The 27,861-nt window shown below is 30.6% G+C and overlaps 1 protein-coding gene and 1 long non-coding RNA gene across 4 annotated transcripts in view; both read right to left on the reverse strand.

Annotated features, from left to right (window-relative positions):
• LOC724285 (choline transporter-like protein 1) overlaps positions 1–25,545 on the reverse strand; it is a 131,683-nt gene extending 106,138 nt beyond the window's left edge. The window contains exons 1-2 of one of the 2 annotated variants that reach the window (XM_026443514.1): positions 25,091–25,545; positions 2,282–2,490 (exon numbers count right to left, since the gene is read on the reverse strand). In XM_026443514.1, coding sequence (XP_026299299.1) covers positions 2,282–2,490; positions 25,091–25,127 — 246 coding nt within the window. In that variant the 5' untranslated portion in view covers positions 25,128–25,545. The remainder of the gene's footprint in view (positions 1–2,281; positions 2,491–25,090) is intronic. The other variant, XM_026443513.1, reaches the window with a different exon arrangement.
• On the reverse strand, positions 8,754–12,338 carry LOC102656138. Of its 2 annotated transcripts, XR_003305541.1 has the most exons (4): positions 11,998–12,338; positions 11,101–11,214; positions 10,602–10,692; positions 8,754–9,811 (listed from the first exon to the last, which is right to left on the reverse strand). It is a non-coding gene; the product is annotated as an uncharacterized LOC102656138 (long non-coding RNA). The 2 variants fall into 2 exon arrangements; XR_408250.3 differs by lacking the exon at positions 11,998–12,338 and having other exon boundaries at positions 11,101–11,408.
• Positions 25,546–27,861: the final 2,316 nt, after the last annotated feature.

Consider the following 27,861-nt stretch of genomic DNA (forward strand, 5'->3'; position numbering starts at 1 on the left):
GAATGGAAAATAAAAGAAGGAAACAATAATTTAAAAATAAAATTTAAAAACTGGCAATTGAAGTAGTTGAATATTCTTGTGATTAATCGATTAACTTCTTCGAAATCACATTTGTATCGAATATTTAAGGAATAAAAAATTAAGAAGATATGCCTGATACGATAGACCCTTTCAACGATTAATTTTCATTAGCTATACGATATAAAATCTCATTTAACAATCGAATTATCTTTTCAACTGTTCGAAGATTAATTAGAAATTACACATCCAATTATGATATTGATAAAAAGAGAAATTTTAATTTTCACAGCATTTTTCAAGTTGAAAAGTATATTAGATTAAAAGAAAGAAATTCATATTATTAGTTTTATCCACGAAGACGAATTTTCCTCGGATTCTACGATAAAAATGAGATCTAATCAGTCTTTTTACAGGCGGTCCAGCTTTCGAGGGAGGGAAGAAGAGCCCGTCGAAAAGGGAAAAGTGTATCCCGCCGGGATTAAAATTCGAGCAGAGACGATTATAAGACCACGACCATTAAACCGTCATTCCACTCGAAAGGAGTTCCACCTCGTTGCTGTTTTACGCGTTACCGCATAAAACATCCCCTTTATCGCCGAATATTCTAAGCTATCGAGCCCCTGCCGAAGGCCCTTTAATCCCCTTCGTCTTAGGAATTGAGCGAGGCTTCATCAGAATCACTGATGAATAACAATATTTTTCCATTTTCTTGTACCACCAGAGAGAGAATTTCATTGACCAATTTAATCCATTAAGAGGCAAACAGTGGAATGATATATGCAGATCGTGTTTATTCGATAGAACGATTCTTTAAATGAAACGTGAAATTGTATAAAAATCAGGTAAAAATCTAAAATCAGGTACGTAATACAAACACAAATAATACAAAAATTATTTAAAATTTTTCGTATGAAATTAATTACATCGATATTTATTCGTGTATGAATTGACAAAAGAATAGTTCATCATTGCGCGAATATTATTTTAAATTTATTATATAAATTATTAAAATTTTTACAACTACCGATTTAAAAATAGAATATATTTAAAAATTTGAAAAGAAAATCAATACGAATGAAAAGAAGAAATTGCAAATGGTTATTTATTAACATTAATATAATTGGGATATAGGAATGTCTTTACATAGCTTCAAAAGAAAAGAGAAACGACTAATAATATCTCAACGGGATTCCTCTTACGAGTGAGAGAAGCCTCGGTTTATTCTCAACATTAACGCACCCCTGTTACACGGGGCGAGAACGAACCCTGTTTACGATATCCCCAGGGATAATCGCAAAGACGTCGCGATAATATATCGATTCCTTAAGAACCCTTCTCCTCTTTTAGGAACACGATCGTAAAAACGAACATTCGAATAATTCTTCGTTGGAATTGAACCCGTTGTCTCTCTCTGTTCATTAAAGAAACGGCTCAAAGTTTTATCCCCTCATCATATTTCAAAACGATCAGTTATTGTTCTAACCAACCACCCTTTGCAGCGTTAAATAAATTCCCAAATGATTCGTCTCTCTTTCGTTCTAGTTTCCAACACTTTTTCCTTATTTATTTTATCAGTATTTTATTAATTAATAAGTACTGATATTTTATAAAAAAATTACATGAAAATATTAGATAAAAGAAGAAAGAAAGCTTCTAGTCTTTTTCATTTAATTTTCAATAGAATATTTTTTTTCGATCAAATATTTTTATATGTTCTTATTTCTTTTTCCATGAACAGTTAATTAAAAAAAAAGATGATCGATATTTTCCATTTCTCCTCGAAAACATATAAAATAATCTTGTTATTACTATCAATAAAGACGATCAATATTTTTAATCTTTCCGAAAACATTCTTGTTTCGAGGAATCTTTATGAAACTTTATTCATTCAATGATACTTTGCAAATAAAAAATTATTTAAAATCATAGCCATTTATTCCCTAATTTATATACATCCTGAACTAAATTAATTACAATTGAGAACTAAAGTAAATAACAGCTACGATACCATTACATCACGAAATAAACCCAAATTCGAAATTTACTAATACTACGCCAACTATATATCTACTGAACAATTCATTTCCACGCGATCCGATATTACCCTCGCGGGGATATCCCTGTATAAAAATCGGAATATTTCTCGATATTTATCCGACATGGTTCACGTGCTGTTAAATGGTCAACAGGCTCCTATTGACGAAAGTAGGCTCGCGGGGCACGAGGTCGAGCCTCGTGGAGATAGACAAAAAAAGCTCACCTTCACCGTCAAGTTCCCGATGGGGAAAGTCTTGAAGATCGGGATCTCGTTCGGGGCATAGCGATAAAACTCTCGACCCCCTTTGTACCACTTGACGGCGTATAAAAGATCACCCTCGGTGTCATACCAGCAGTTCAGTATCGCAGAGTCACCTTTCTTCACGGCCGTCGGTATCTGGATGCGGACTTCTCGCAAACCGGAGCAAATTCCTGGAACAGAAACAATCGTCAGTGACGTTGTTTTTTTTTCTTTCCTTCTCTTTCCCTCTCTCTCTCTCTTTTTTTTTCTTTCTATATTGTACGTGCGCGGATTTTCGAATAGGCGCGCGTTATTCGCGGGTTCCTTTTCTATTTTAGAGGGGATCGATCCTCGTGGAAAAGTGTCGACCCTCTTCAACGAGGAATTAATGAGCTCGAGATGACGAGTTCGAGATCGAATATTATTCGCGTACTCATTTGAAAAAATTAGGGAAAAAAAAGAAAAAGGAAGGAAAGAAGAAGGAGTGTATTCTGGTTTATAAATAAAATTAAATATTTATAATTTGGAAATATCTGTAAGATACAGAATTTTGAATTATGAAAATCTCTGGAAGTCTGATCTCTCTGGAAAATTGATTTAATTAATTTGATTATTTAAGAGAGAATGATATATATATGCTCGAATTTTCACAGTTTGTATTGAGCTTTGAAAAATAAAAATTAATTTAATTGGAATTAGTTATGAGAATATCTATAAGAGTTAAATTTTGTTCATATTTTCCCCAGAATTGTGGAAACCTATGGAAATTGAAATATTTTTATTTAATTTGAATTATTTAATATGAAAATTGCTATAAAACTAGAATACTGTTCGTATTTTCTATATTGAATGTGAACACAAATTTTCAAAAGTCGAAATATAAATTTCATTTAACAGGAATTATTCGACATAGATGTGTTATTTTGTAAATGTGATTTATAATTCTTTGTAATTCGAATTCAAAATTATCCGATCTCTATAAATCCAAATTTATCTTTATAAATGGAACTTTTATTATTAGTGCTTCTTTAAAAATGTGCGAAACTTTGATGTAATACATTAAAAAGATACAATAAATATAATAACGAAATACTTCTAATTTAATTAATTATTCTATATATTGTGAGTAATTTTAATTCTATTCTTTTATTTTTATTTCTATTCCTTTTTTTTAATTTTTTATAATAAAGATAGTTTAGATAATTTTTTATATAAGATAGTACATTTATAGTATGATATAAAAAAGTATAAATAAAACAAGAATCTTTCATATAAATGTAGTTAAGAACTTTTCCTATTTACAATGTATATTTGCAACTGTATATTTAACAAAAATGATCACTTATAATATTTATTATAAAAATAAATAATAAATAGAGTGGAAGATTATAAATTTTGTAAAATTAATCGAAAGACAATAAGTAATCATACAAGCAAAAAAAAAATTAATTTTATTGCGTAAAGTGTACATAAATAGTGAAATTTTTATTATATCATATCATGTTAAATATGGATATTATATTTTATTAACGTGTTAAATATGCACATTAATATGAATATGAATAAATATTTTATTATTTATACAATTTTAATTTTTACCATAATATTAAATATATGAATTCTCTCTTTACCATTTTTACATTTTTATTATAAGCTTGAATATGGATTCTGTTGGAAAACTAATTTATTCGTGATTTATTCGCGCTTCGATGACAACTCATGAAATTTAATGTTGTTGATTCTCTTGTTAGAAACAGCAGCTAATAACAAAGCGTAATAAACAATGAAGATCAATAGTTAATTCGATACCTCTCGAAACTTACGATGTGCTTCAATTTTATACAAATAAAAACAAACAGTTTTAAAAAAAGATTCTCTTTAAAGTTTAATATTTCCTTTATAATATAAAATTAACTTTTGTTAAATTTTTACAATTTTTATTATAATATTGAATATGAGATTTTTCTTTTCATAATTTAAGATTATTATAAAAATAAAGAATGTAAGATTTAATTACAATCTTAGGCCTCAAACAAAACAATGATTCTTAAAGATTTTAATAATACTCCAATTTCCCATATTTTTTCTTAAGTATCCTAATATTTTTTATACATATATCCATATCAGAGCAATGCGTTTAACGACAAGAAAGCATGAGATTTTATCGTTGAGTTTCGTTTCGGCATGGAAACAAGAAGCTCAAGGGTTGAATTTTCTTCTCACTTCTTTTTCCTTTTTTCTTTCTTTTTTTTTTTTTTTTAGATTAAATTCAAGTGTAAGCTTGGTTTCAGGTATATGCATTGCGCTGCGAGAATTATATGTTTCATTGAGTTACACGGTTGAAAATGTTGAAGTTTTTCGTCGGGTTGCGTGTTCGTAATTTTGTAAATGCAACCCCCTTCCGTTCCACGTTCTTCAAGATACTCGCGTTTCTCTGGGGATAATTGCGACTTCCGCCACGATGCGGCTGAATAATACAAATTCCGATGTGAATATTTTATTTGGAAAAATGCACGTCAACCCATTCGCTACGTATATTTCTCAACGTTTTCGAACTGGTAAACAGAGAAGTTGAATTTTGCAATGGATATATTTATCGAAGACGTTTCCTATTTTCTCCTTTCCTAAATATATTTTTAATATTCTTATTTCTAAATTATACTCGACGGCTATAACATTTTTTAACCGAATTAAACTTCTTTGAAATTTTATTATTAATTTCTAATGAAAATTTTATTCTATTTTATAAATATATTAATGGATATTAATAGAAATGACGATTATGGAAATAAAAAAGTTAAATTAGTTCATCTTTTTTTAATAATTTTAGAAAAATTAACAAAAAAATTGTTTTGACTTAACATTAAAAAGGGAATCATTAATAAAAATATATTTCTTAAAAAATTATTATTAATTAGTTGATAAGTTATATTTTTAATTTTGAGCAAATTTTTAAAATTTGAAATTGTTTTTAATACGTATAAAATATCAAAGCAAATACAATCCGTTTTAATGCAAGGGAGGAACCGGATTTGCATCTTTATTACTCGAAACACTTTAATAAATTGTTAGCTTCTTATCGATGTTTGCATTTATGTACTTTATACTATACGATACGAAATTATTTTTTTAATTACATTACATGTAATAATTCAAAAACTATCCCAAAAATAGTTTAAATCTATCTCTTTCAATTCAATTAAAAATATAAGAACTCAATTATGTATTTTGCACTTATTTGACTAAATGAATTTATATTTAAATTTTACATTTAACAAACGATGAATATCTTTATCAAAAGAAGATCGAATTATTAATCATATTTATTCCCCAAAGATAAAAGAAAAAAAAAAAAACGATGGAAATGCCCAGTTTTCAATTATTATTTCAGAAGACGATTTCCCAAATACTGCAATAAAAGCTGACATAACAATAATCGATGTCTATGGAGAAGAGAAGAACATCGCTTCGCGTGCAACACTGAAGGAAGATCGATGTTTGTCATCAGTGGAAATCGTGAAAGGGTTTGAGGCTCTTCAATCGACCTGTCCGGAGCAGATCCACCACTTTGAATGCAGTTTAAAGCACAACAGACAAATACTGCATGAGCCGAGCGAAATGAATTTCGCTGATTACGACCAACAGAATTTAATATCCTACAGGCTATCTTTTCGCAATCTTTTCCAGATATTTAAAGCACCAAAATATTACCCCGTTGTTTATACATAATCGTATATTTCTTTCTTCCTCCCCCTCCCCCGATAATTTATCCTACTTTCGTGTTATTGTATTCAAATGCTCGTAATCATTTCACGTACTATGGTCGTAATTTGTATTATCGTATTACGATGTAAAATCAAACGTGATCTCTTTCATTTTTAACATGAAATGAAATAATGTTAAATTGAAATGATTGAAATGTCCTTTTTTTTTTTTTAACGAATATTACGTAGAAAACAGGAGATTCGTATGTATTTAGAGGAATTTTATTATTAATTTATAAGCATTTATAAATTGTGCGTTTAATCTCGTAATATTAATTTTTATTTTTAATCATATAAAATTTATTCACCGATTTATTAAACTTATTTCTTTATGAAAGTCGTTATATTAAGAACTAAATTTATTTTATTAAATTATTGAAATTATAAAAGTTATATAAGAATATATATGATTTTAATTGCTGAACTCCTGTAATATTATAACATGAACTCCTATAATATTATAAACTCCTTTATAATATAATTTTTATAAATTTATTATCAATATATTTTTAAAATATAAAACTTTTTATTAAAATTTTTATTAATTTCATTCAGACTAGATATACATAGTTCCTTCAAATTAAAGATCTCGCCACTTGTAGACTTCCCTCCTCTCAATTATACAGAGGAGAAGTAATCGAGAATTTTCGCATTCTTGGAAATTAGTTTGATAAGTTTATTTCTCGTATAACTTAATTGGTTTAACGCAAGGCGAGTATATATTTTCGCTAAATCCCAAGGAAACGTTATAGTAGCGAGACCATCGATTTCAACTAAATTTTGTCTAGTACGTAGAATCTAGACTGAAACTAGGCAAATCTAGAGCATAGTCCCCATATCCATGCATTTGGATGAATATGCATTATTTACAAAGACATTTGATATTGAAGTTTCAATGAACGAAGATTCGTCTTGATTGCTTAAGTATCTAAATCAGATTTCAGATGCAATTACTCAAGGAAGGATGAGTATTGATTTCCTGTAGAATTTTATCGTACATCCTGAAATTGTTCTGTATAAGATGATAAAATTGTACCTATATCAGAATACGTAATTGTGTAAACATTTTCACCAATATGTAATAAATTATAATACTTTTCACAATATAAGATAATAATAGTGAGAAATTAATAAAGATTTTCTTTATTGCAATTAATGCAAACATTATATCTACAATTCTCCTACATACTCTTCATTCTCCAATTCTCACAACTCATTATAAAGCTTTAAATCGAGGTAATGATACCTCGATATTTTAACAGCTTGAAATTTTGATTTAAAATTCCGATATTTCAATAATTGTAATTTCACTTAAACTTCCAAAATGCAATATTGTAATTTAATTTAAAATTCCGATATTTTAATTTGGTTTAAAACTCCAATATCGTAATAACGTAAAATTTTATAGCATCTATATTTTTTTTAGATTGATGTATAGTTTGCGTAAATAAAGTTACACAAAAATGGTTTATCACGAAAGAAATTAATAAAAGGATATCATTTTTTAATATATTTTTTTCAATGAATGGACATTTTAAAAAAACGGATTATGCAACTAAGCTAAATTTGTTAAATGATTATTTTTGAAATAATTTTTTTACAAAACGAATAATACCCGAGAATTATTGGAGAATTTGTTTTTCCGCCACATTGAGAGTTGTTTTTACTATCTAGGTGTAAATGGTCACTGATATAAAAAATATGGGTCAAATATTTTCCTAAAAACTATTCTCTTGAAAAATTAATAATTAATACTTGGGAATTTGAAATTTACTTTTTTACAAAATTGAAAAATAATAGATAATGAAATAAATTATAAAAAAAAATATTTAACAATGTATTCATTGATTTTTAGTTAAATATTTTATATAATAAAAAAATATGATTGTGTTTTAACTATTTCAACAATTATTTGTATAAATATAGAACTTGTATAAAAAATTGAAGATCTTTATCATTTAAATAAATTTTCAAACAAATGATAATTTAGATAATGGAACAAAATATGTAACAAATATAAATCCATAAATATAATAATTTTCTTTTTAAAATGTACAATTACAAATTACAATTTCCAACAATGATTTTTTTCATGATTTATTCATTTTTTAAAAATTGTAAATTGATAATTGAGGAAAATAATGTATTCATTATTTTTAATTTATGTTATAAAATAATTTTTTCTAATATAATATATATATATATATATATATAAAACTAAAATTTCCATTGTTAAGTCAATAATTGGATATTCCATGTTTGAATATTCCTTAATTAACTAAATTAAAATATGAGATTGAGCGAAAAGATTTTTATTGTTACTTGAATATTTTTAATATTATTTGAATATATTTTAATAGAAGTAACCAATTTTATAACAATACGATAAATAAATTATTGGATAAAAGATTAAAAGATAATCACAATAACAATAGAAATTAATTATTAAATATCTTAGTGAAAATAATCCATTTGTTTTTTTTAGGAAACAAAAAAAATAATAGAATTCTAGAAGATATCAATTAATATCTCCAATCAACAATATAACTCATTTCATTTTTGAAAACATAATTTCCCAACAATTTATAATTTTCAATATAAATATAATACCATGTTTATATCAATAATCAACAATCAATAATTAAAAACAATGAATATCAATTATTAAAAATTACTTAATTTTTGTAATTAAAAAAAAAACAACCAAACATTTCAATCAAATTAATAATAAAATATACAAATTCCTATTTTCCATTATCATCCTTCCTTCAAAAACAAAAAAATTCCTTCTTTTCTTCATCAATAACTTATTCCATGTAATTTCTGCTATCTGTGTGAACAAAATTCCCAAACAATTCAATAATTTTGAACATGATCTTACCACTGACAAACCAACATCATTCTATCTTCCATCCATATCATTCTATCTTTGATCGCAAGAAGTGAATGGAAACCTCAGAAGAACGTCTCTCTATTAACTCAATCAAACGCAGCCCACAGGTGTCCACAATCGGTCCATTTCAACCCTCAAAGGAAGGCGATTTTCAACGTACAGTTGAATGAACTGCAACAACCAGGTTCTCCTCCTCCCTCGTTCGTTCCAATTCAACTCTCAATTCAAGAAAATCAAAAGTAACCCACGGATCGACGAAGAAAAAGAGGGTTAAAAGAGAAAGATAAACTGGGAAGAAGGAACGATGAAAAATAGTCGGAAAGGGATCGAAGGATGGAGCATCGAATAGAGGCGAGCGCCAGGGAAATTAGGTTGTTAAGATTTAATCGGACACAGAGGCATTTTAAACGTCTCGTTCCCCGCTTGATAGAGGATGGCGTCGCGGGTGGGCACAGATTTAAATTGCACCCCCTTCCTTGAGCCACCACGCTTTCCAGTCACTGTGCCACGCTGTCCGAAAGAGATAGCGAGGATCGTTAAGATTTCTGGCGGATTCCATTCGTCGGAATTTCATTTGCGACTTCACTCTCTGCACACCTTTACCCTCGTAACTTAATCGTAGATCGCAGGTGGGATTGTTTAAAGAAGATTCTTAATGAACGCTTGTATCCTTGTAAGTGGATGTTTTTGGAGGAACGAGATAGATTCTGATGAAGGATTGAAGATATGGACGGAAGGACGTGTTGTTGGAAGTAATTAGGAGATCACGTGCTTTAGGAAATAATGTAATGTGAATAATGAGGAATTTGTTGAAGCGTGTTTTGCACGAGATATAATTTGCTGTAGTTGAAATATCTGAAAATTTGAAACGTCTAATTAATAAAATATTTTTAAGATAATAATTTTATGATTTGTAAAAATATATTTGTTTTTTAGAATAACATTTTTTTCTATAAAAAAGTTTAAATTGATTTAAAATAGAATCAAATAATGAGGATAATTTATAAAAATATTTTTAGACAAATAATTTCACAATATCTATTTATCCTTCATATTTTTAATTCAAAGAAGCATTCATTTGTTGAGGAAAGAATGTAGTACAAGATATAGTTCAGGTAGCTTGGATAATATTTCATAGGTTTTTTTAAAAAAAAGATTTGTTTAGGAAAAATGTAATTTATTTGATGTTCATCAAGTTGGCAAAAATATATTTTATCTTGAGAATGGAATTTCACGCAGAAGGTGTTTGACATGAGATATAGTCCATGTTAGTTAACTTGAACAGTATATCAAAGATTTTGTAGTACCTACTATCGTTTAAGGATAAAGTGATATTGATGAAGTGAATTTTCTCCAAGAGAAATATATGACATGAAATATAGTTCATACAAGTTACTTAATTTGCATGGTGTATCAGATATTGGAATATTTTAATTGTTTAAGGGTGAAACGAAATATATGAGAAAATATTTTTGAAAAAATAACCTGATTATATTCATCAATTGAAGAAACGATTTATTATTTACTTGATAATAAATAAATTGAAAGAAATTAAAAGAAGTTTTTTTTCTGTTACTAGAAATGGAGCCGAACAAAACTTATTAGTTTTTAAGAATTAAATATATAAATATATAATTAAATTTACCTTTTACTTTGCCAGTTTTTATACTTTAAAATGTATTTTTTATGAACCTCAAACAGACGAAATTTAATTAGTCTTCCAGGGACAGTTTTATCTAGAGAAACATAAAAATGCTGTTAAAATATTATGCTATTTGAATTTGAATTTACTTGTCATAGATATGACTTTTCTTTTTTAAAAAATCTAAAATATTACCTGTTTAATTTTATTGTGCAATTGATTTACCAATAAATAATATTATTTAATAATATACTTTACTTATACGAAAGTATATTATATTATATTTCTCAATTATTCAATTTTATTCAATTTTTTTAATTCATAATTTATTTCGAGTAAATCATTTCATACACTAAAAAAGAAAGATTTCAGAAAAATATTTTTGAGAGATATCAAAACTCTGTTTAAATTATCAGCAGATTAAAGAGCATCAAATATCCGAAAGTATCAAGATTTCTAGAACAGTCGGTTCGCTGGAATTTCATTCGCGACACCAACTCACCTTCCAGCAGGCGGTCGTAATTTAATCGGCGATGTAATTGGCGGCGGGTGTGCCGGTCGTTTAAGAAAACCCTGGCGAATTCATTACGAGGCGGCGACGATTAAATCTTGGGGTCTGTGAAAGCTCGTATGTTCAGAGAAAATCATCAGTGCTAGAGCGGTTTCAATAACTCATAACGTTATCAAAAGACCAAAGAACAATCTTCCTTAGTATTAGTAGATTTAAGCTTGATTTTCATTCGAATAAATCGATTATAAATTCGAATAAATCGATTAAAATGAAGGTGAAATTTAATGAATTTAACTGAATTTCAGTCAATCTATTATATTTCTTATTATCTCGTATTTCTATTCTATATTTAGTTAGAATCAAAAACAAATAAAAAACAAAAGAAAAAATATTTTATCGTCCATATTAAGAGAAATTCTAAATTAAAATATTCTATATAATATTCTATATTTTTAACTAGAGAATCAAACTAGAACTAAAGTGTAGCAGACTGTACCATTCTCCACTACATCGATTCAAAATCAGTTTACATGTCGAGTATTTCGACCAACAGAAACCATAAAAGAAAGAGCTTAGAAAACTCAATCATAGATTGCGAAGAATATAGCAGCTTTCACAATCAAACAAAGCTTTTAAATTAAAGCATTGTATAACAAAACAAATTTCTGTAGTGACAATCAAGATTCTACTCTACAGTATTCTACATTTTTCAATGAAAGATCGAAACAAAATTCGTCGTCATTAAATCGATCAGGCATCTTATATGTATTTTAACAAATAAATTAACGAAATATAGAAGACAAAAGTTTGAAATCTCATTCATGAATAAAAAATTTATAGCAATTTTCATAATAAAAAAAAAATATATAAAATAGAATTATAGAATACCTTCAATAACCGTTGCACTAACAATAGAAGATCTACATATAACTTTTTGCTTTTTAATGAAAGATTAAACCGAAATTACGATATAATAGTTATTACGCGATCGGGAAATCGGCTAGGCGTCAAACTTATTCGAAAATCTTGATAGAAAATGCGGAAGAATTCAAAAACGAGAAATTGAAAGACGAGAAGTGTAACACCCACAATTTTTTTAAAATATACTGAATTGCTAAATCAAGAAACTAGATAGCAGCACCATATTTCATGGTGACATCAGAACTCTGTTGAGTATTCTATACATTTTCAACGAAAGATCGAAACAAAATGGTCGTCATTAAATCGATCAGGCATCTTATATATATTTTAACAAATTAACGAAATATAGAAGACAAAAGTTTGAAATCTCATTCATGAATAAAAAATTTATAGCAATTTTCATAATAAAAAAAAATATATGTATAAAAGAGAATTATAGAATACCTTCAATAACCGTTGCACTAACAATAGAAGATCTACATATAACTTTTTACTTTTTAATAAAAGATTAAACCGAAATTACGATATAATAGTTATTACGCGATCGGGAAATCAGCTAGGCGTCAAACTTATTCGAAAATCTTGATAGAAAGTGCGGAAAAATTCAAAAACGAGAGATTGAAAGACGAGAAGTGTAACACCCACAATTTTTTTTAAAATATACTGAATTGCTAAATCAAGAAACTAGATAGTAGCACCACATTTCATGGTGACATCAGAACTCTGTTGAGTATTCTATAGTTTTCAACGAAAGATCGAAACAAAATAGTCGTCATTAAATCGATCAGGCATCTTATATATATTTTAACAAATAAATTAACGAAATATAGAAGACAAAAGTTTGAAATCTCATTCATGAATAAAAAATTTATAGCAATTTTCATAATAAAAAAAAAATATATATATATAAAAGAGAATTATAGAATACCTTCAATAACCGTTGCACTAACAATAGAAGATCTACATATAACTTTTTGCTTTTTAATGAAAGATTAAACCGAAATTACGATATAATAGTTATTACGCGATCGGGAAATCGGATAGGCGTCAAACTTATTCGAAAATCTTGATAGAAAATGCGGAAGAATTCAAAAACGAGAAATTGAAAGACGAGAAGTGTAACACCCGCAATTTTTTAAAAATATACTGAATTGCTAAATCAAGAAACTAGATAGCAGCACCAAATTTCATGGTAACATCAGAACTCTGTTGAGTATTCTATACATTTTCAACGAAAGATCGAAACAAAATGGTCGTCATTAAATCGATCAGGCATCTTATATGTATTTTAACAAATAAACTAACGAAGTATACAAGACAAAAGTTTGAAATCTTATTCATGAATGAAAAATTTATAGCAATTTTCATAATAAAAAAAAATATATATATATATATATATATAAAATAAAAGTACAGAATACCTCTACTAATCGTTGCACTATTAACAAGAATTCCATACAACACTTCGTTTTTCAATGAAAGATCAAATCGAAGTTGAGTATAACAGTTATTACACGAACGTGAAATGGGACAAGCATCATACTTATTCAAGTCTTGACAAAAAGCACGAAAGAATTCAAAAACGAGAAATATATGTAAATTGAAAGATGAGAAGTATAACACCCACTACTTTTTAAAATATACTGAAGTGCTGAATCGAGAAACTAGATAGCAGCAGCAAATTTCATAGTGACATTAGAACTCTGTTGAGTATTCTATAGTTTTCAACAAAAGATCGAAATAAAATGGTCGTCATTAAATCGATCAGGCATCTTATATCTTAACAAATAAATTAACGAAGTTAATTAAAAAGTTTGAAATCTTAATCATGAATAAAAAATTTACAGCAATTTTCAGAATAAAAAAAAAAAATAAAATAAAATTATCGAATATGTTACCAATTGTTGTACTAACAATAAATCTATACATCAGTTCTACACATCACTTTTCTTTTTTCAATAAAAGATAAAAAAAAGGTATAATAGTTATTACAAGAGCGTGAAGGCCAAGCGTCATTATTCAAAAATTTTGACAGAAAACGCGGAAGAATTCAAAAACGAGAAATATAACATCCACGATTTTTTAAAATATACTGAAGTAAATCTACGCTAAATCGAGAAACTAGATAGCAATACCAATTCTCTTAGTGATATCAGAACTTTCCAGAGTATTCTATAGTTTTCAAAGAGAAATCGAAACAAAATGGTTGTCATTAAATCACGAAATCAATCAGACATGGTATTATTCGAGTATTTTTATAAATAAAAACTAAACATAGAAGATAAAAGTTTGAAATTTTATCCATGCATAAAAATTTATAGCAATTTTCATAATAAAAAAATTGTTAAAAATAAAATTATGGAATACCTTTACTAATAATAATAACCGTTGCATTAACAATAATTCTATACGTCCCTTTTCATTTTTCAATGAAAGATCAAACTGAAGTTACTACAAAAGATCGAAATTCGTCAGGCATCATATTTATTCGAGAATCCTGACAGAAAACGCGGAAGAATTCAAAAACAGAGAAATATATGCAAATTGAAAAAGAAATACAATATCCACTACTTTTTAAAATATATTGAAATGCTGAATCGAGAAACTAAATACTAACATCAATTTTCTTGTATGAGTGATATCAGAACTCTGTAGAGTATTCTATAGTTTTCAAAAGATCGAAATAAAATGGTCGTCATTCAATCACAAAAACGATCAGACATTATATCATATGTTCGTATATTTTTACAAATAAATACCGAGCGTACAAGATAAAAATTTAAAATTTTATTCACGCATAAAAAATTAACAGCAACTTTCATGATAAAAATATATAAAAAAAAATAGAATTATCGAATACCTTCACTAATCGTTGCATTATCAATAGGAATTCTATACACTTTTTGTTTTTCAAAGAAAGATCAAACCAAAGTTGAGATATAATAGTTACTACACGATCGTGAAATGAGCCAGGCCTCATACTTATTCGAGTCTTGAAAAAAACCACAGAAAAATTCGAAAATGAAAAATATATGCAAATTGAAAGACGAGAAGTATACCACCCATTAATTTTTAAAATATACTGTGCTAAATCGAGAAACTAGATAGCAGCAAATTTCATAGTGACATCAGAACTCTGTTGAGTATTCTATAGTTTTCAACGAAAGATCGAAACAAAATAATAGTTATTAAATAGAACAGGCATTTTACATATATCTTAACAAATAAATTAACGAAGCATAAAAAACAAAAGTTTGAAATCATGAATCTTAATCATGAATGAAAAATTTACAGCAATTTTCACAATAAAAAAAAAATAAAATAAAATTATCGAATACGTTACTAATTGTTGTACTAACAATAAAGATTCTATATATCACTTTTCGTTTTTCAATAAAAGATAAAACAGAAGATATAATAGTTACGACAAGAGCGTGAAATTGGCCAAGCGTCATACTTGTTCGAAAATTTTGACAGAATACGCGAAAGAATTCAACAAAAAATATATGCAAATTGAAAGACAAGAAGTGACAAGAAGTAACACCCACGATTTTTTAAAATATACTGAAGTAAATCTAAGCTAAATCGAGAAACTAGATAGCAGCATCAATTCTCTTAGTGATATTAGAACTTTCCTGAGTATTCTATAGTTTTCAAAGAGAAATCGAAACAAAATGGTTGTCATTAAATCACGAAATCAATCAGACATGGTATTATGTATTCGAGTATTTTTATAAATAAAAACTAAACATAGAAGATAAAAGTTTGAAATTTTATCCATGCATAAAAATTTACAGCAATTTTCATAATAAAAAAATTGTTAAAAATAAAATTATGAAATACCTTTACTAATATAATGTTGCATTAACAATAGTTCTATACGTCCCTTTTCATTTTTCAATGAAAGATCGAACTGAAGTTACTACAGAAAAAATTGGTTAGGCATCATACTTATTTGAGAATTCTGACAGAAAACGCAGAAGAATTTAAAAACGATAAATATATGCAAATTAAAAAACGAAAAATATATCACCCACTATTTTTTAAAATATACTGTGTTAAATCAAGAAACTGGCAATATCAAATCTGATAACATCTGAACTCTGCTGAGTATTCTATAGTTTTCAACGAAAGATCGAAATAAAATGGTCATTTTTACAAATAATAAAAACGAAACAAAAGATAAAAATTTGAAATTTTATTCATGCATAAAAACAATTTACAATAAATTTCATAATAAAAAGATACAAAAAAATAGAATTATCGAATATGTTTACTAATCGTTGCACAAAACAGTAGAAGTTTTATATAGCACTTTTTTTTCTCAATAAAAGATAAAAATTGAAGTATAATAATTACTACAAGATCGGCCAAGCATCATACTTATTCGAATCTTGATAAAAACTATGAAAGAATACAAAAGCGAAAAATATATGCAAATTGAAAGACGAGAAGTACATCACCCACCTATTTTTTTAAAATATACTGAAATGTTAAATCAAGAAACTAGATAGTAATACTAATTCTTAGTGGTATCAGAACTCTGCTGAGTATTCTATAGTTTTCAAGGAAATATCGAAACAAAATGATCGTCATTCAATTGTCATCAAATCGATCGTGTTATGTATTCAATTATTTTTACAAATAAAAACGAAACAAAAGATAAAAGTTTGAAATTTTATTCACATATAAAAAATTTTCCGAAACTTTTATAATAAAAAGATACAAAAAAATATTTGAATTATCGAATATGTTTACTAATCATTTTATAAAACAGAAGAAGTTTTATATAGCACTTTTCGTTTTTCAATAAAAGATGAAAAGATGAAAAAGATGAAACGAAAATTGAAGTATAATAATTACTACAAAATCGGCCAGGCGTCATACTTATTCGAATCTTGATAAAAACTATGAAAGAATTTAAAAACAAGAAATATATGCAAATTGAAAGACGAGAAGTATATCACCCATTTATTTTTTAAAATATACTGAAGTGCTAAATGAAGAAACTAGATAGTAATATCAATTCTTAGTGATATCGGAACTCTGCTGAGTATTCTATAGTTTTCAAGAAAAGATCGAAAAAAAATGGTCATTATTCAATCATCAAATCGATCAGGCATCGTGTTCGATTATTTTTGCAAATAAAAACAAAACAGAAGATAAAAATTTACAGCAACTTTCATAATAAAAAAATATATAAAATAAAATTATCGAATATTTTATTAATTGTTGCACTAGAAACGATTACAATACATGAACAATAGAAATTCTATGCAGGAATTTTTGTTTTCAATAAAAGATCAAATCGGAATTAAAATATTATTATATAAAATATTATATACAAAAAATAAAATAAAATAAAAATAAAATAAAAATAAAATATTATTACAAAATCGTAAAATCGATTAAGTGTCATATTTATTCGAGTTCTTGACAAAAAAGAATTTAAAATTGAGAAATATATGCAAATTAAAAAACGAGAAGTTTATCTTTCATTATTTTTTAATATTTTATATTTTTTAAAATATACTGACGTGTTAAATCGAGTAACTAGATAGCAACATCAATTCTCATAGTGACATTAGAACTCTGCTGAGTATTCTATATTTTTAAATAGATAGCATTGATATTCCTATAAAGTTTTAAATTTGTTGGTTAGCATCAGTTTACGCTCGAGTGTTTCGACAAGAAAATTGATAAAAATTGTAAAAAATAAGAATTCGAAATCTCAGTGATGAACTTATAAGAGAAAAAATTTGTGTATAGTGTTTTTTGTTATACTAAAATTGTTATTATTATGTTAAAATTAAAACAAATAATATCAATTGATGCAGTACAGTTAGAATTTTGTTCAGATTGCATTTTGCAATCTTTAATATGAATTCAAGCATAGATAACATATAATATCGTGAAATCGTATTGTGTTCGACTATTTTTACAAATAAATTAAGAAAGATAGTAAATAAATGTTTGAAATCTCATTTTTACATAAAAAAATTTATAGCAATTTTCATAATAAAGAAATACATAAAATAAAATTATCAAATATCTTTATTAATCGTTGCGTTAACAAAAGTTTTATAATAATTTTTGTTTTTATATAAAAATAATAAAGAATTAAACCGAAATTGAGACATAATAGTTGCTACAAAATTATGAAATCGGTCAGATGTTATATTTATTTTTTACTCTTGACCAAAACGGAAAAATTCATAGACGAAAAATTTATATAATTTGAAAACGAGAAGTTTATGTTTCACTATTTTCTATTTTTTCTTTTTTTTAAATATATTGAAATGTTAAATTAAGTAACTAGTAACCAATTCTCATAGTGACATCGGAACTCTGCTGAGTAGTCTATATTTTTAAATAGAGGGCGTTGAAATCCCTATGTAGTTTTAAATTTGTCGATTAGCATCAGTTTACGCGCTCGAATCTTTCGACAAGAAAATTGATAGAAATTGTAAAAAATAAAGTTTCGAAATCTCAGTGATGAACGTGTGAGAGAAGAAATTTGTGTATAGTGTTTTTTGTTATGTTAAAATTGTTATTAATATGTTAAAATTGAAACAAATAATATCAATTGATGCAGTACAGTTAAAATTTTGTTCAGATTACATTCTGCAATCTTTAACATGAATTCAAGTATAGATAACATATAATTTCGTGAAATCGTGTTCGAATATTTTTACAAATAAATTAAGAAAGATAGTAGATAAATGTTTGAAATCTCATTCTTGCATAAAAAAATTTATAGCAATTTTCATAATAAAAAAATACATAAAATAAAATTATTGAATATCTTTATTAATCATTGCGCTAATAAAAGTTTTATAACAATTTTTATTTTTATATAAAAATAATAAAGAATTAAACCGAAATTGAGACATAATAGTTGCTAGAAAATTATGAAATCGGTGAGATGTTATATTTATTTTTTACTCTTGACCAAAACGGAAAAATTCATAGACGAAAAATTTATATAAATTGAAAAACGAGAAGTTTATGTTTCACTATTTTTTATTTTTTCTTTTTTTTAAATATATTGAAATATTAAATTAAGTAACTAGAATATAGTAACCAATTCTCATAGTGACATCGGAACTCTGCTGAGTAGTCTATATTTTTAAATAGAGGGCGTTGAAGTCCCTATGTAGTTTTAAATTTGTCGATTAGCATCAGTTTACGCGCTCGAATCTTTCGACAAGAAAATTGATAGAAATTGTAAAAAATAAGGTTTCGAAGTCTCAGTGATGAACGTGTGAGAAGTGTATAGTGGCTTTTGCATAATTATGTTAAAATTGAAGCACCAAATAACATCAATTGATGCAGTGCAGTTAGAATTCTGCTCAGAAGACATTCTGTAACCTTCGACATGAATTCAACCGAAGGTAACGTATAATTTCATGAAATCCTTATCTTCTCGGATTCCAGTAAATTGGCTCATTCAAGCAATCGAAGTTTACATGTTCGATTGCTTGATCCGTATTACGACGTCGCCACATTGTGGAAACTATTATACTTGTAATTACTTCTGTCGGGTGCGATACTAAATGTTCAACGAGAATGTCTCGCTGATTTTCGGCTTGAAACACAGATCTTTCGTAGTGCCTTCATGAGAGAGAACGTACCCTCGGCAATTCTCACCCAGTCCGGATGATAAACACCAATGCAAATTAGCAAGATCGCGTGGATGGTGTCGCGAGAGTTGCATTTACGACAACCCAGCGTCTTAACGACGACAAGACTAAGTACTACAATCACGGTAAATCTTGGCAGTTTTGTTACCGTGAACTGTAATATATCAGGTAACCAAGAAAGTTCTTTCATTTTTCTTGTCACAAAAAAGAAATGTATAAAAAAACTTTGTTTATTAAAATATATAGTCTCTGTTTAACTTCTATTGCTATAAAAATATATACATATTATATATAATATAAAATTTATAATTCTTTATATGAATATTCGAATCTTTTTTTTTTTTTACTTTAAAATAATCATTTAAATATATATCTTGTTACTTATAACAATATAAGAAGCGACAATTAAACAAAACAGAAGATTATTTAAAATTGAATTTATAAAATAAGGTTACGTTTATAGAAAAAAAAAAAAATAATATATAAATATAATATTTTTTGAAATGTTCATTTTTCGTTTTACTAATAACAAATTATATTTTCTAACTTTGTCTTCTATTTCTTTATATTTACTTATATACAAATCAACTTACAAAAATTTTTTGAAATCTTTGGTTTATAATTTTTTTATTAACTACTTAAAATAGTGGTTACTACTAAGTTTACAATTATTAAGTTATTTATTTTACAACACTCTGTTAGCTATATTATATTAAGATATTAAAGATATTTAGTAAAATTAAAATATAAGCTAAATTTTATTAAAATTACGATTTTCCAATATTGAATCGAAACTCGTTACACGAGTATGATTTCTTGTTAAGAGGTCAATGGTCCTATTAAGTGCAATTTCTTTCCTTCAAATCTTCTTTGTTTTTTGCTTTTCCTTTGCTTTATTATTTCTCTCATCTATCCATCTGTCCTTTTAAGATTTCTCTTATTTCCTCTTCTATCCCCAAAGCTCCTTCATTCCTCATTCACTTGATTATCTTGTGGCAGTCCTCCCATCTCAGAGAAGCAAACCGAAAATGCAATTCTGAAAGTATTCTTTTCTACAAGTATATATTCTCTGATCTGATCATCAGTATTTCGGAAGCTTGGATATTATTTAAGTAAAAAATTTGAATTGTTTATTTAATTTTTAAATAATTATCCGTTAGAGAATTTATTTAAATTAATTTTAATTAATTTTTTCCAATTATTTTATCGTTTATTTATTAATTTTATTAAAATATTTTTTTATTTTTTATTTTCTTATTTCTTATTTCTTATTTTATTTTATATAAAATATTGACTCCATATCTATATTATATATTAAATAATAATATAATTATAATGATAAAATTATTCATTTATTAACTAATTTAGTGACTAAATGTATTGTTAAATAATATTTGTATGTATCAAGTTTAAAGATTGAAGCCAACTGAATACGATTTGAATAGTGTTCAATCAATTATTATTTTATTATAGAAAAATAAATTGAATGTGATGAATTAATCTTTAATTGAAATGTTTCTGTTCTAAAATTTAATCTAACACAAAAAATTGCCAACATTAATATAACCGTTTGAAAAAGTCACATTAAAAAATCAATTTGCCATTGATATGAAAAATTTAAATTAAAAATTTTTATTATAATAATTTTGCTATTTTATTTCTTTTTTAGATATATTGAATTTGTTAAATCACACTTTGGTTAGTATTATTTTTTCTATATATAATTAGATATAGTATATTATATATCTTATAATAATAGTATAATATAATATCATTTGCAATAATCTGTTAGATATATTTGATTATAATTATGTTCTAAAAACAAATATGTATAAATGTCTTTTATCAAGAAATTGAAAATATATTCAACTTCTTAATTGAGAACATTTAACACATAGAACATTTAATTCATTATTTGAATTCCTAATTTCTTAAACTTAATATTTTTCTTTTTTTTACAGCTCTCTATATACGTGTCTTATTATTTTTACATTTCTGTTAAAAATTCATTTTCCATTTTCAATTTATCGATGAATTGAATTAAAAAGAAGCACGAATAATAAGTTAATCCTTTCTCCACATATCTCAATTATCCGCTGGGCTTAATCCATTTACCTTTCAATTAAATCAATCGATCAAGATTTCAGATATAATTAATCACGTCCTGTCCTTTCCATTTCAACAAATCAATCGAATCAAAAAATTCTTTCTTCTCATTCCAGTGATAAAGTACATCCGTACGAAACAAATAGGGTAAGAGAGAGCTCACTCGCACGCCAAGAATCGCCGATTGCGTAAGAGCGGAATAAGAAGCGGCGACCGGATGGATGTGAATAAATCGGGTCGCTTGCTCGCCGGAAGAATTGCTCCCCCACGATGGAAAGGGAACACGGATCCGCGTTCCACGAGTGGCGAGCTATTCACTCGGTTGGCAGCGCGACGTCGGCCGACGTAGAAGCGATGCCGCGTGAAAGATGACAATCGTCGTGACTCGTTAACCTCTAGTGGAGGTTGGGGAAAAGGGTGGAAAGGAAACCAGCCACCACCAAAGGAAAGAAAAGAAGCCGATAGATATAGATATTGCAAGAAAAATGGAAAAATAGTAAGAAGGAGAGGGAGAAAGAAACTGTGTTGTAAGAAAAAAGCTGTAACAGGGAAAGGGAACCGAGTTCAGTACCGAGAGAGTAAGATCCTGAGGGGAGGGGAGGAGAAAAAAAGAAAGAACAGGAGGGAAATAAAAGAAAGCTCTGGGCAACGGAGTTGTGACACGTTCCAACAGACCAACTTGCATCTTTCATAGCACGACGCAAGTGCACGTGTATATCGGGAGAGGCTTACCGAGATATGATTAAAAAAAAAAAAAGGCAAATAGGAAAAAGGAGTAGGAAAAACGTAGAAAGAAATCGTGGAAGAAAAGGCGCGCGCGCGCAATGTAGGAGGTGATAGGATGGGACGATGGAAGGTTGGAAGGGGCAAGGAAAACAATCTAGCGGCGCCGCGCGGGTAAAGAATAAAAAGACTAAAACGGAAAAAAGAGGAAGGAGAAGAGAGCTCGATGTCGATGGAATCGCTACAATGGAATCGACGTTTCGACGCCGCGCGATCGTATTTCACGTCGGCGATCGACGAAAAGGGATGTTCTCGCGGTTGAGAGCCACACGAGACTTGGAATCGTTCGTTTTACTCTCTCGTGAGCTTCTATACCGTTTCTATACGCGCGCCGCGTGAACTCGTAAAACTGGCAGATACATTCGATTAGCCGCGGCATCGATACGCTTTTTCCGCGTTGAGCTTCCTCCGAGGGGGGTTGAAATGAAGGAGGAAGAGGAAGAAAGGTAGGAAGAAAAAGATGGAGAACTCGATAAAATGGGAATGAAATAAGCCGACGATGAACGGGGCAGAAGGTGGCTAGTCAAGAATCAGGCCAAACGGAGGAAGGGTTGCGATTTGTTGTAGCGAATGAAATACGAGGGAGAGAGAGAACATCCTGAAACCGTTCAACCAGGTTTAACGTAATTATCCATTGACACAATTATTCATCAAATTTGCTAAATTTCTATTAGAGAAACTGCTCTGCTCGATCATTTTATCGGAGCAGTGACCCTGCCAACCAGCGTCTCGACGTCGCAAGCCACCCCCTTTCGCGAGTTCAATGCTCCGATGGATAAGAATCCTTTCGATTCCCATTCTCTCTCGTATCTCGTACTTTGTCCATGTCTTCGTCTATATCTTTTTCTCCATCTTTGTCTACGTTTCTTCATACACCATTTCAACCCTATTTCTTTTTTCTTTATCTTCGTTTCTCGTCTCTTTCTTTTCTTTCTTGAATTTCTTTTTCTTTTCTTTCTTTCTTCTTCTTCTTTCTTTTTTCTTTTTTCTTTTTTTTTTGCATTTCGATTTAGCATGGATCCGTACGAAGTAATTTTTTTTTCCCCTGACAGTCGATATCGTTGTTTGTCGATGGGATATTCGTTGGTAAACGCGTTCGCCAATTGAACTGCTCAATTCGCGTTCGCCGAATAAATAGTTGCGAGGACAAATATTTTAACCGCGTGGTGACGAGAGTACCACGTTTCCCCTTCACCCCTCTCGGCTGTATCGTCGAAAACGATCTCGACATCCGAGTTTTCTCCGCAGTTTTCTCCTTTTTTTCATTCTTTTTCAACCTTGCACTCTTTTTTTGTTACGCTCTCTTCCCTCGTGCGTATTTTTTTATACGCTATATGCATACATGTGTATATATTCACTTTTTCGTTCTTCTCGCTTGTTTCCCTTTTTTCCTTTTTTCTTTTTTTCTTTTTTTTTTTCCCCCCCTTTTTTTTATGCTTTTTCCACTCCCTAAACAAAGAGTCGGTCGATACACACGGTCGCGACACGTGAAGCGAGGCGAAATTACAAAATTTCACGGAAGCGTCAATATATTTCGACGAGAGTTACTCTTTTTCTTTCTCTCCCACTATTTTTCCTCTCGCGTCCACGTACGAACAGCTTGATTTCATGCGTTCATTTTTAATTGAACCGATTCGATCCGTTGGAAATCCGATCTCGGCTGTTTCACCGAAATTTTTATACACTTTCCTTGTCTAGTCGACTAGTAACCACACATTTATTTAACATGCATCACTGTATAAAAAATTCTTTACAAGTTCTCCATCTATTCTTCTTAAACGTTATTTTCTCGGGCAACAAAAGACTGGAAAATAGAAAATACACAAACTATCGTAAACTACTCGAAAGAAAGTTGACTGGCTGCACGGTGAAATTAAATCGCGTTTCAATCCCTTCAAAGAGCCGACCGCACGCTTTTCAAGCAAACAACCCCGTTGCTCCGGTGCATGAAATCATACTTAAAATTTATGCCTCTGATCTCATCCGGGAGCCCCGGTGTTCCTTCCACCCTCCGGCTCGCTTCAATCTCGCGCTATCAAAGAGAAAACCACCGGCACAAAACGAAGGGGCATCGACGTGACGACGATACACGCCGGGATGTAAGAGAATTGCTTGAATTTACCCAACATCCCTCGCACGAAGAAAACACAAACTTGTCTAGACCATGAATAAACTTCCACGAATAAACACACATCAAATATTACCATCCTTTCCCTCCCCATCTACTTCGAGCAGCCTAATCCATAGTCCAAGACTCGAGACATCGGGGCAACGGCCCGCAAGGATGGCCGAGAAGCGAGAGGGGTCAAGCGGATAGAATGACGAAACGGGAAGAAGTAGAACTCATCTCCTCCAAGGGGAGACTAGCACGAACAGAGATCCCCCATAAAACGTGACCGTTTCAATTTACCAAAGGAAAAAAAGAAAAGAAAAGAAAAAAGGAAAAAAAGTACAATCCGAAAGGATCCACGTTACACCACGAGGGCCGGTCAGGGCTCTCAAAGGATAACAATAAACCGATCACTCACCCACAACATGAACGAACAACAGAATTTTCAGTTCCATCGATGCCTCTCCTCCTCTATCCTCGAATTGCGTCTTATTTCTGCTCGTCGTCCCTACGATATTCGTGGTGGCACGGATGTGTGTGGTCGTAACGCGGCCGGCGCGACGCGTCTCTTCGCATGTCGCCCTTCCAGCGCGTGCTTCTCTCCCCTTCGCGTGTCCAGTGCGTGTCCTTTACCGCTGTTCGGCCTGCCTCTGACCCCGGTGTCGACGACGCGGACCGAACGACGTCCCCTTACATAATAGCGAGCGTCGCGCAACGGACCGACGTGGTGCCCCCGACGGGTAAGGGTAGTAGACGGAGAGGCGGCGAGTCTCGTACTCGGCGGTAGCGTGGAGGCGAGCGTGGAGTGCGAGCAACCCCCTGTGCGGTGTGTGCGCGGTCTGCGGAGCCCGGCTCTTCTGGCGGTGCTCCCTCGTAGCCTGCCGTTTCGCGCAGAATCAATTTCCTTGCAAAACGACGTCGAGGAGCGGCGCGAGTGCGAGTGCGCGCGCAAGCGCCTCGCAACCGATCTCTCCGCTACTCCTCTTCTGTCGCCTTCCGTCGTCTTTCACCGCCGACGCAGGGAGGAGGGGGTCACGTGGCACTAGGATATCGTTTTGCGTGTGCCGGTAAGCCGGAGGGGGGCAGAGAGAGAGAGAGAGAAAGAAAACTGTGTGTCAGTGAAATCTGGCCCACCGATAGATTCCGAGCAACTCCGAGCCGATAGGCTAACCCCTTCCTTCGCTTACGTCCACCCATACCAACCTGTTTTTCTCTGTCTCCGTCTCTCTCTCTCTACTTTCTCCTTCCGTTTCTCCTCTTCTTCCGTGTTAACTCGATATGCATCGAGTTCAAAAACCCTCTCTCCTCGAAGGGTCTGGCTTGGGCCGCGTGTATTCTCGCACAGGATAAGACCGGGTCTCTTGCACTTGTACGGGGAACGCTAAACTCGTAGCGTTTCTTCTCGATACAGAGGGGGAGAGATGCATTCTCGCCCTTTGTGCGCGAATCCATTGTTCTCGTCGATTAATACTTGCCGGGCCATCGATACCGGGCAATTCCTTTACATGCCCCTTACCTCGCGCGAGGAGGAAAAAGAAAAGAGGAGAGGTTGTTCCTCGGCGGAGATTCCATCCGCACGAATGCCTCGCGATACTTTTCCCAGCGGCTCGCGGCTGATTCGAAGTCGCTCCACTTGATGGAGTCGAGATGGGGGTGGTGGAGAGGAGGGGTTGGCTCGAGATTGTCTGGCGAATTTAAGTAGGTTATTCCGAGATGCGAGAGGGTCGATGCCGTTCCTTGTTTTTTTAATGAAATTTCGTTACGTAACACCTGTTGGTTGCCGGTATGCACCCTTCGGTGGCCGGATTGCCGACTTTATTTCCAAGGGTTTCGTAAGCGATTCGAGGTGAAGTTGTTGTCCTCGCCGGGGGAACGACTTTTCTTTCTTCTGCTATTGTTTTACTTCTTCTTCCTTCTTTTTTTTTCGTTTCGAATTCGTTTACCACGATAGCTTCCCCCGATCCTTGATCGTATGCGCGTGTATGAAATCCGTTTTTGGCGCCAATAAAATTCTGTCGAAGACATTTTTTATTTATTTTTTTTTTATAGTGGAACGTCGATGCATCGTAAATTTCAATTTCATCTCGATCTCTGGTAAAAATTGCCTCGCACAAAGTCGTGGAAGAAGGCTGATATCGATATATCTTGCCGTATAATCGAGTGTCTTCGAGGACGATCGGATATAAATAGATTCAATGTATCTCGATCCTTTAAATATATCACTCTTTTTTTATACATATATTCGAGAAGTGATTCACTCATAAATCTTGCGATTTAGCAAAAAAAAAAATGCATGGTTCATAGAAAGGAAAAAAAAGAAATTGCGAATCTAGAACGCTGTCCAAACAGGGTAACGCGAAACATCCAATTTCCTGTTAATATGTGGCCAGAAAATATATAGGAGATGGATTTCCATGATCTTGCTTTTCTACCGTGGCAATTTTTCAGAATAATCTGTCGGAAAATTTGCCACCGGATCCAAAGGCTCTGTCACATGTGCGCTTCGTCACACTTAACTTCTTCCCCCTGGATTGCACGATTTTTCGATGACACATCCCCAAGATATGATGAATTCGGCATAATGGATTTGGTGAAGGGATAGAATTATACTTTATAATTGTATTTTTAATCTCGTCCAGGAAAGACTTTTAGAAAGTTTCACGAAAATCGCGATCCACGACAATAGATCTCGAAGTCGTTAAATAATACACAATGGCTTTCGAGTTGTTCGCGCGACGAACGATATTTTCAGCTTGCTTTGAGAAGTACGTTCGTGCAGACACTTCGATCGTCGACACATAAAGCCGAAACAAGTGGAAAGCCGGTGTGTGGTCGTTGTTTTACTCGTTCATCGTGTTGTTCATATCTTTCGGTTTGGGATTTCAGTGACGAGTTTTTCGGCATAGAGAGAGAGAGAGAGAGAGATTTTAATTAACGCGGCCGCGTAACTGGCTATAATGCGGAGAAATTACTCGACGGATTGTGTGTACACGAGATTTCGACGAGGTGAAGATTATCGAAAAATTACGAGAGGGCTTTGACCGATGAAATTATATTAAGAAAAATAGAAATATGCGCGATATGAACGGTTTTTTGAAATATTTAACGCGATTTTATCGACGAAATAATCCCGTAAAAATCGGATGAGAGAAATGTGATAAGTTTTATCGATTTTCTGATGATTTTGGC

This window comes from Apis mellifera, linkage group LG10 (genome assembly GCF_003254395.2).
Source record: "Apis mellifera strain DH4 linkage group LG10, Amel_HAv3.1, whole genome shotgun sequence".
NCBI classification, from domain to species: Eukaryota; Metazoa; Arthropoda; class Insecta; order Hymenoptera; family Apidae; genus Apis; species Apis mellifera.